Source organism: Belonocnema kinseyi, chromosome 9, assembly GCF_010883055.1.
Source record: "Belonocnema kinseyi isolate 2016_QV_RU_SX_M_011 chromosome 9, B_treatae_v1, whole genome shotgun sequence".
Taxonomy (NCBI): Eukaryota; Metazoa; Arthropoda; class Insecta; order Hymenoptera; family Cynipidae; genus Belonocnema; species Belonocnema kinseyi.
This window is the reverse complement of record NC_046665.1, coordinates 23,120,890-23,131,750: the sequence shown is the minus strand read 5'-3', so window position 1 is coordinate 23,131,750 and position 10,861 is coordinate 23,120,890. Positions and strand designations below refer to the sequence as shown.

The 10,861-nt window shown below is 38.7% G+C and overlaps 1 protein-coding gene across 1 annotated transcript in view; it reads right to left on the bottom strand.

Moving 5' to 3' along the window:
- Nucleotides 1–10,861, bottom strand: part of LOC117180442 (myosin-VIIa) — a 414,863-nt gene that overhangs the window by 206,757 nt on the left and 197,245 nt on the right. Inside the window, exon 6 of the mRNA XM_033372940.1 lies at nt 298–419. Within this exon, the coding sequence (XP_033228831.1) occupies nt 298–419 (122 nt within the window). The remainder of the gene's footprint in view (nt 1–297; nt 420–10,861) is intronic.

Genomic DNA, 10,861 nt, shown 5'->3' with positions numbered 1-10,861 from the left:
TTATCATCTTACATTTTGGACGGTTATTATCTTAGACCTTTTCTTTTGGAGGTTCCTAACCTTAAAGCCATACCACCGTGCCAAAAATAGGCCAAGGCCATAGGTGTGATTTGCCGCACAGTCTATTTAAATCGTTTACATAAAATGATCTAAAAATATATATCTAACCAATTTACGTGAAAATCAGATGCCTATCGTTTACTGAATTTACCTCCCTTTTCATATGGAAAAGTTAGGAGACTGAAGCTTATATAAAAATAGATGATCTATACAAAATAATAAAATTTAGAATCGTACCTTCGAGAATAGGATTTGCTTCTAGAATTTGTTGTTCTATCCACGAATGCTTCCCACTGATGGCTGCTAGATATTGCAAAATCAATTTTGTGCTTTCAGTTTTTCCTGCTCCACTTTCACCACTGAAATATTTATGAAGCTTTCAGTTTTAATTTTAAATTGTTATAAAAATATCATGTATTCATTTATTATTCTATACATCTCTAACTTCGAGTGAAATACATAAATGTTGCGGTAGAGGTCAGTACTACCCATACGCGAGGATGATTTTTTTCTTGTCAGACAGAAGATAATACAGTCAAACCCTTCAATAGCCCTCCCTTCTATAGCCCTTCCGAGAATTGACACCGCACCGCAGGTAGGTATAACAGGAGCTTCGCGAGGTGCACAGGATCTGCCGTTGTCACTCAGGCGAGGACTCAGGCGTGACCAAACAAAAGCGGAGCGGGCTATAATGAGTAGTAGGTGCTGCAGCTGGTTTGAACGCAGCAGGCGTTGGATTCCGATGCCTCATTCCGATCAGGCCTCTCCTTGTACCATATGAGGTAGGAAACGAGGAGCGATCAGATTCCAAACGATCATATGGTTGAAGGAGAGGTTTGATTGTAATAACGCATGGGAATCCCAGCGCAGCGTCTGGGAGGTCCGGGGATAATCTGAAGATGGCGGAAGATGTAGTCCGTAGTAAAGCGGTCGGTAGTCTATTTGGAGGAATAGGCATATGTGGCCTTCAAATTGCAGAAGGTAGCTATAGCCGAATTCGCGTTCATAATTATGGTGGAGGGTGGCACTCCAGGAATGAGGGCAATGTATGTATGCAAAAATGTATTGTTTAACAGTCATCCCGAAAAGGATCGTTTATTCGAGTAAAAACTTGTGCCCAATCGCCCGTTCGGAGTAGTTATTGACGGCGAGTAACCCGGAGGTATATATGGACTGTATCTGCATTCCGAGGATTAGGATGACTGGTCTGGTTGTGTGGGGACAGGGGAGGTAAAATGCTAAGTGGGACCGTAATAGATGCACCTTTTAGTGCAGAGTACAGGGATTCTGCTAGGTGATAGAGAACTTCGGGTATACGAGAGTGACACTCTCCGTGGTGACGGGGTCCTTCGGGGCCATGACTACTCCTGGCGATACGGCAGTGACCCTCTCTGTAACAGTTATCGGTTTCAACGCTGCTGGTAATGTGGTATGCAAGCGACGGAAGATGAGAATCCAAGTATAAAGAATGCTCGGGAAGAAGTGACTCTCGATCTCGAAATACGCTAAAGTTATCGAAAAACTAGATAAGCGGCGCACTAATCACCGAGTAAGTGTGTGGTGATATGACAGTATTGGTCCACGGTCCTCGCGTCAAAGTTTACGAGCGAGGGTCTTTTCAGCGTCCTAGCTAGGTGGAAGTTGCAACCGATTGATACGTTCTTGACAAGCAAAAGGCTAGGAGTGTAGATTTGTTTGTCGTCAACATTGGGTGAAGTATCACGGGATGGGTCATGCTCGTCTCAAAAAAGCTGAAAAGCGTGGAATGAAAATCGAAGCCGCCGTCGCGTTGTTGGGTGTCAGGAGGGCTGTAACTTTCAACTGAGTGCCACGATTCAGTTCTTTGTAGGTCGAATAGGTGAGGTTAGTAAGCCCAGGTGACGAAAGAAATAATCATGGATGCTTGCTAAATATAATTCATGGTTATAAATATAATTTATAACTACGAATACAATTTTTAAATATGCAGGAGATATTTAGATTCTTATTGCTACAATAATTGCGCATAAAATATTGTAATTCTGTTACGAAATGTCAAATGTGCCTAAATCAATTTTCAGAAGTCTTTTTATACAGTATCAGTCCTGGCGCCCCACGCAAGTTGGGGAAATAAATGCGACCTGAACTTTGACTTGGGATGCTTGTAGTGCTAGCATGTAGAACAAAAGCCTATATTTTTGCGACCGAAGCTTCGGAAGATCTGTGTATGTAAAAAATCGTTAAACATAGCAAACACAGGTTTTTTTTGGTTACAAATAACCTACATCTGTCAAGAAAAAGAGTAATTGCAACATAAAGGTATTAAAAATATCTACAAAATGAAGTGTCGTACATTAGGATTGGTTCATTTGTTTACTTTGAAAAAATAAAAACGGTACGAAAGTATCTTTTTATATGTGCAATTACTTTTGCAATAATCAATTAACAAGGACCAATCTTTCAAAAAATATGTCACTTACCCCTTTAAAAAGTGTGCAAAACTTCAGCCAGAAATAATAAACAGTTTTCATAAAAACTCATTCATTATTGAAAAATTGAGTATATTCCAACTGAATGTCTAGATTTATCTGATAACATCTCAAGAAAAAGTGGGCTATTGTCCTCTACAGAAGTTGTTCTATTAAGTACACTTAGCGGAAAAACGATTTTTCATTAGTAAATTGCATAAAAATGGCTACAAAACAAGGGCAAACCACAGTCGTAAAGCTAGAACAAAGAGAACACTTTATTAAATGCAGGGAGAAAAGGAGACAGAGCTGACACTGCTGAGTCCTTGGCTGCCGTACAACGAACCTTCTTACTGCTTCGCTGGCTGAGGCGAGGCAGTTCGACGCGTAGGCTCTTGTTGAAAGTGGGAGCGGCTGCTAGCGCGCTGATTGGCCCAGCGGTGACAGTGGGATCGCAAGCAAACAGTAGGGACTGCCTACCGGGCCCACTGCCTCAGAAACCGAGCGTCCACGCCATGTTAATTCCTAAAAGAACTAACTTCTAACGAAACTTATAACTAACAATTAAAAAGATAAGATATATCGAGGGGGGAATAGGAGGTGGGAACGCCGAGAAAGGTGAGAACACAATAAATGAAGGCTTGAAATTAAAAAAAAAGGCGAAAGCAACATTTATTGCCGCTTACAACGTCGGCGGCAAACCGGTGGTTTGTGGTGATAACCACCAGGCTATCGTTAACGGGGCGGATGACCCTTGGAAGCGTGTGGGTAGCTTAGGCGACGTCGGTAGGCCACTGGAGGACCTCCTCGAGGATGGCTCTCTCGCTGGTTGAAGGTTCGGCTGGAGATTCGGGGCCCTTCAAGGGGTTTTGCTTTGAATCGGATGCAGCCAGGCAAGCCTTTCGTGCAGGGCCGCCACAAGTCCATATGTATGGCGACAACTCCGTAACACCCCTCCACCCCCGCGGGGGGTGGGGTGTATACCTGAGGTTTTTTCCAGTTCTCTGTCGAGTTCCTGTACGGTTTGGGAGTCTGTGTGTATGTCCAGTCTCCAAGCGTCAATGTTAGTTTTTCTTTCATGGTTGGTTTTTGTTTTCTTAATGTTCAGTATGTTTTAAATTTTTCTGTTAATGTACTCCCATCCCCCTTGTATGTATGTTTTCCAGTCATCGTCCGGGGTTGAGTAATTTTTCGGGTTCCTGTAACAAAGTACAAAAAAATAATAAAAAATAATAATAGTGATGTACCATTTTATGTCAATAAGTTCAGTTTTTTCCTTTTGTGAAACTTTTATTTATTTTTCATTATCTTTCCAGTTGTTTCAATTTAAGATTTGTTTTTCGCAGACAAAGGTAAATAGGTAGGAGTTTTTTGTTAAGAGTTTAACTTGTATTAATGGATATACACAAATTCATGTCGTGGGTATGTTTTTCACTGAGTCTTCATTTATGTATTATTCCTTTCCTGTTTCCATTTGTTTTTTGAGTTTGAGTGTTTTGTTCTTGACTGCTTCGTTTCACTTCTTATTGAAATCCTTCCATTCATCTATTATGGATAATTCTTCTTCGAGTTTTCGGCTTCTTTTCTTTCCTCTTGTTCCTTTTTAAGTTTTTCCAATTCTTCTGTTCTTCTGAGGAAATTTTCTGGGGGTAGGTTAGGTTCTTTTTGCTGTTTTGCTTTTAGGTTTTCTTGCTTTTCTTGGGCTTCCGCTCGCTGTGTGAAGTCTTCCTGGATTTTTCTATTAGCGTTGATGGATTGTTTTCCTAATTCTAGACTTAATTTTAGTAGTTTTTCGTTTAGTTCCATGTTTTTTGGTTGTATAATGTCTGGCTTTGGTGGTCTCCAGTCCAGGTGTCCTTCCACTGCTCTTTCTTCTTTATCTGATTCTTCCAGGGATAGATTATCTTTTGCCGGATGGTTGGTTTTCAGCATTTGCCGTACCTGTCAGTACGGGTAATATGGGATCTTCTGTTCAGGGACTCCGTCCCTTCTTAGTTTTAACAAATTTTTGGCCGCGCAGTTTTCGAAATGTCTTAGCATAGTGTTCTCGAATATTTGATTTTGATATAATTTGCACTTCTCTGCTGCGCAGGTTTTCTTTATTTCATTTTTCATCTGTTCATCGTAGTTATGGTAGCTTTTATTTTCTTTTTTGTAAGTTTTGTTATTAATTGGTAGTAAGAATTCTTTCTGTTGGTTGGCATAACCTCCTTCATATCGCGAGAAGATGCTGTAACGGCCAAATTTTGTTCTGTTATTCCAGCCAGCCTTTTTTTTATCCAATCCAATGCTCTGCAAGTCTTGTGATGGGCCAGTACACTGTTACTCGAAAGAGTGTTCTGGCACCAGAAGCATCTGTCTTGCGGGTCAGTTTTTATTCTTAATGCTATCGATCCTCCGCCACTTGTCATTCTGAGTGAAAGTATCTTAACCTAAGTTTCCTAGTGTTTCTAATTTCCATTAACCAATTTCTGTTTCGGTTTTTTCTAATTTGAAATCATTGATATTCCATTCCCCAATGCTTCTTTCTTTTGGGGTTTTTAATTCGTATATGGTTCTGGAAATGTTCTTTTTGATTATGAAAGGGCCTTCGTATTGGTCATATAACTTATCTGATTTTTCATCCGCTTTATTTGATAATTTGGTTACCCTTTTTAAAACCCTATCTCCTAATTTAAATTCTACCGGTCTTCTTCTTAAATTGTAACTATTAGCTTGTCTTTTGTTTGCTTTGTCTAAATTTTTTTTAACTTCTTTTATTATTTGTAGTTTTCTTAGTCTGCTTGTATTAATCGCGAACTGTAAATCGTCTATGTATTCGTCCCAGGTGGAGTGATCATTGTCTAGGTAGGTTTTAATTATTTCTCTAATAGTTCTGTTATAGCGTTCTTTCGGGTTCGCTTGAGGGTAGTATTTAGGGGTCCTTGAATGTCTAATTCCGAATTTTTCGGTTAATTCTGTAAGTGTTTTATTAACGAATTCGGTGCGATTGACGGTGTGGAGAATCCGCGGTGTTCCCAACGCGAAATGACACGTTTGCGAAATTCTGACTCTATTGTTATTCCATTAGCTTTTTTAACTGGAATAATTTTTACCAATTTTGTAAATAAATCTACAAACACTAAGATATACTGGTTTTTTCTCTTTTTTTTTGTAATCGGTAATGGTCCCATGATATCTGCATCAATCGTGGTCCATGGTTCTTCCACGATTCTTTTTCCCATCAGCCCTAATTTCGGTTGTTTACTCGGTTTGGTTCTTTCGCATGTTTTATAATTTTTAACGTATTTGATTACTTCGGAATACATCCCTGACCAGAAGTAGTACTCGGAAATTCTCGTGTGCGTTTTTTCGGAATCTAAATGTCCTGCTTGTAAGTCATCGTGATTTTCTTTTAAAACCTGTGTTCGTAATTTTTTAGGTACGACGAGTTTCCATGGGTTAGAGTCTGGTAAAAGAGTAGATTTTAGTGGGTCAGTTCTGTAGAATTAGAGTTGCGAATCTCTGATTCGCCATTCTTCGTGTTCTTCCGATCTTTTTTAAACTTGTCTGGCTTTTGTTGAGTACCAGTCGTCTGTTATGTCAGCTACTTCGGCTTTCGGTTTTTCTACGCTAAAAGCTAACGCAAACGTTATATTTTTTACTGGTTCTCCTGATCTCAAAAGGGTATCAGGAACGAAATTTGAACTACCATTTTGGTATAAGACTTCGTGGTCATATTCAAGAAGCTCCAATGCCCACCTGGCTAATCGGGCAGTAGGGTTTTTTAGGTTATGGAGCCACTTTAACGCTACGTGTTCCGTGATTACTTTGAAAGTATACCCTTAGAGATATAACCTAAATTTTCGGATGGCCTAAACTCATCGGTTCTATTGCTTCGGCAAAGTGTGGGATAAATTTTCTATACCAACTTGCCATCCCTATTATGCGCTGTAATTGTTTAATATTTTTAGGTTTAGGGAATTCTAGTATTCGTTGAATTTTTTCATCATCTATTTGCAATCCTTTGTCGTTAACTTTAAAACATAAATATTTAATTTCTGAGCAGCCTAATTTACATTTGTCCGGGCTGATCGTTAAATTTGCGTCATTTATTTTATCTAGTACAATATTCAAGTACTTTAAATGATCATCAAATTCAAAAAAATTTGAATTGATACATGCCCTTCCCAAGTACTGTGAATGCTGTTATAGGTTTTGAGCTTTCTTCTAATGGAATTTGTAAATAAGCTAATTTTAATCGATTTTTTAGTTAAATTTTGCTGATATATAATCTTTACCCGTTCTTTAAATCATGACTATAAGGTTCGACCAGTCTGAACAAGAGGGTTCTATTATATCTTGTTCTAATAATTTATCTACTGTTTGATAAATTATTTCTTTGATTTTATGGCTCACGTGATAGTATCGCTGTTTTATGGGATCGTGCCCCTGCGCATAAATTTTGTGTTTTGTTAAATGGGTTGCCCTATGTTCTTTCCGCGAACGTATTTTAATTTTATTTTCAAGGAGTTTTTCTAATTGTGATTGTTGGCTTTCGTTAAGCTCAACAATGCCTTTACAAACTTCAGCTGAATGATTATCTTGTTCGTGGATTTTTCCTAAGCTATCCGTAATATTATGTAACTTAATCGCCTGATTTTTAAAAGAAACCCATTGATTTCTATTATCGCTTTCTAATATCTCATTCGATTCTTGAGATTCAGTTTTTGATTCTTTCCGATTTGTTTCATAACTTTTTTCCTATTTCTAGGTTTGCCTAAATTAATTGAGTCTTTTTTGCTTGAGTCGTCGTGGGGATGTTTATTAGGCTAGGGATATTTTTTTTAGGATTTTTTACTGGGTTTTGGGGATGTTTGGTTTTTTGGGATTGTTTAGAGTTGATAGGCACCAGGGGGATTTCGCTACCTTCGACTGTCACCATATTTTTTTTAAATTCTCTCGTACTTTTGAGGTTAATACTACATCCAACTTTCGCTTTAATATTATTATTCTTAATTTCTTTATTTTCCAAAAAATTTTATCCCTAATGTCAGTCCTTTTAGTTTCCTTATTTTCTTTTTTTAAAGTGTCAGGTGTTTTTTCTGTTTTAACCTCTGCTATTGAGGCGGTTGGTGCGTTTGGACAAGTTTCCATGCGATAGCGGGTGGGGGGACTCCCTGGAGGCCACCCAGTTTCTGAGTCATAATCGAGGTTTATCCGTAGGGTTTTCATCATATCAGTACCTAAAATGCCTACGGAGTTCAACTTTGGCACTAGCCTGAACACAGCAAGTTTTGTGTATTTACCGATTTTAATTGGGATTACCACTTGCCCAATTATGTCAACCGTTTCAACGTTCGCAACCATTCATTTTCGCGAGACGGGTTTAAAAATTGAATAACTGGAATTCTGAATTTTTTCCAGCAATTCCTTGCCAGCCTAAGAATGTGTGGCACCTGTATCAACTAAAATTCAAAATAATTTATTTTTGAATTGTGTCATCAAATCAAAACGTTTCTCCGTCGTTTCCTCTTTGTCCGAATTTAATGTTTCCGGCGTTTCGGTATTAAGTTGTATTGTTTTTTGTTCTAATACCCGCCCTTCCAGTTTCCCTGGTCGTAATTGTAGTATGGGCATTCTCTTTTAAAATGACCTACTAGACCGCAATGATCACAATTTGAATTACCTATATTATCCTTCGCGTTTGTTTTCTCTTCTTGTTTTCTATTCGAGTTTGGACTATTTTTATCTTGTGAGCTCTTGTTAGAATTATTAACCGGTTTTTGGTTTTTATTTCCGTAGTTTGGTTTTTGGGAATTTTATTATAATTTTCTAAATTATTTTCCGCTTTTTCTGTTGGGAATTCGATCATTGGGCTATTTTGACCTCCAGTTAAGCATATTTTCATTTGATTAAACGCTGGTAACATTTGGTTGTAAGAATTGAATGGGTCTCTTGGTCTATTGTTTGTGAATCTGGGTTGGAAGTTTGGTTGAAATCAAGGTTGAAAATTTGATTGGAAACCAGGTGGGAATCTAGGTCTAAAATCAGGTCTATAATTTTGTTGGTATTGGTTTGGGAAAGGAAGAAATGGAAATTCGAATGGTGAAAATGAAAATTGATTTCTATATGGTTTTTTACTCTATTTTGGTTCCCGTTTAGGTTATCCTTTTCGCTATTTTTATTTTTCCTTAAATCCTTATTATTATCCAAATTATTTTTATCCCCGTTACTATTGTTATGCCTTTTTTCGTTTTTGTCCTCAATTTTTGGTTCTGTTATTTGTAAAACTTTCCCTATAACTTTCGACTTGGCTATCTCAGTTTCCCATTCTTTGTCTAAAGCTTCTTATTGTTCGAAAGTATCAAAATCATTTCTTTTTATGTACATTTTATAGTCTATTCTTAGGCTTTCGTAAGCTCTACGCAAGTCCCATTCGCGGATTTTCTAGGGTATTTTTCTAGGTAATTGTCAATAGTTTTCTCATTTCTGTAAGATAAGAGTGAATATCCTGAGTCCTTTTTTTGGCTGCAAAATTTAATCTTGCCTGATTTCATCGGAAAATCTTTTATCGATATAGGCATTTTTAAAGCCTTCGAAAAAATCTGACAGTGTTCTCCAAGAGTTTTTGTTTATCGAACACCAATCTTTAGCATCATCGATTAATAATGCGTCTAAGTTCTCTACAATATCGCGGTCATTTATTTTATATCCCCTTTTAAATCTTTTCAATTCCTCTAAGAAATGCGCGGAACTATCGTCTTTATTAGCAATACAAAGGTAAATCGTTGTAAATCAATGGTCCCTTCATGAATAAATCATCAACATTTTCACATAAAAATCATGAACATAAACGACAAGTTGAAATTTGCACATAAAAAATGGCACAAAGAATACATAAATTATAAGCACCTATAAATACTAAAAGTCACGAAATGCAAATCTATTTCAAAATGACAAAAAAAGAGGATTCGACAGCATGTAGAATTGATCATGAGTTACAGTTGGAGAGTAAATTTTCTTATTTTCATTTGTGTTTCTTTTTTCTCGGTTGGTTTAGGACTTGAAAGGGAAATGTGTGGGATTTCGGGTTGGGCGCCAGGTATTCCGAGGATAATATCAGGGGGGGGGGGTAGGAGATGGGAACGCCGAGAAAGGTGAGAAACCCAATAAATGAAGGCTTGAAATTACAAAAAAGGCGAAAGCAACATTTATTGCCACATACAGCGTCGGTGACAAACCGGTGGCTCGTGGCGATAACCACCAGGCTATCGTTAACGGGCGGTAGACCCTTGGAAGCGTGTGGGTAGGTTAGGCGACGTCGGCAAGCCGCTGGAGCACCTCCTCGAGGATGGATCTCTCGCTAGCTGAAGGAACTACGCTGGAAGACAGGAAATCCTTTCCAACACCGGGTTCTGGAGGTAGTCACTCACTGGTTAACACCCGGAGACTTTGACCTAGCGACAGGCGACAAAAGACTGAATGCCGGCCGGCAGTTCGGAAGACCAAATCTGTCGGATGAGACGTTTGTATCTGCTTCGGAGAGTATCCTTTATAGGTGTCACATCCTGAATGCGGCTCTGTGGCACGCCCAGGTATGCATAAGTCTCTCCAGCGAAAAGGTGTCGTATGGCGCTTCTATCAACGAGTTCAGGATCTTCAGGAATTCCATTATGTTTTCCTGGCTTCATATAAACCTTGGCGCATTTGTCTAACCCAAATTCCATTCCAATTTCCTTAGTATATCGTTCGACAATCCCCAGAGCTAGATGCAGTTGCTCTCTGTTTTTAGCATAGATCTTAAGATCCTCCATGTAAAATACATGAGTGACCTTGTATTTTTGATCTGCAGGTTTGCCGCACAAGTACCCGTCGGAATGACGAAGTGCTAGAGATAGTTGCAATAATGTAAGGCAAAAGAGGAGTGGGCTCATGGTGTCGCCCTGAAAGACACCTCTCTGAAAGGTGACCTTGTTAGTTGTCACACGATTTTTTCCAGATGAGATAGTAAATCTGGTTTTCCAAAGCGGCATTAATCTCTCTATGCGTCCAACTATTTGCGGATGAACCTTTAAGATTTCCAAAAGACAGATGATAAGTCTATGGGATGTCGAATCGAAAGCTTTCCGATAATCAATCCAGGCCATCGATAGGTCACGCTGGTAGAATGCTGCATCTTTGCAGACACATCTATCGATGAGCAAGTTCTTCCGATATCCGGCTACGCCTTTCTTTGAGCCTCGTTGTTCAGACAAGTTATTGGCCTGTAATTCTTCGGGTCAGCTAAGTTGCCTATTTTCGGCAGGAGTATTGTGCGCCCTTCCACCAACCACTCTGGAATCGGATCTTCCGACTTCAAATATGAGGTGAAA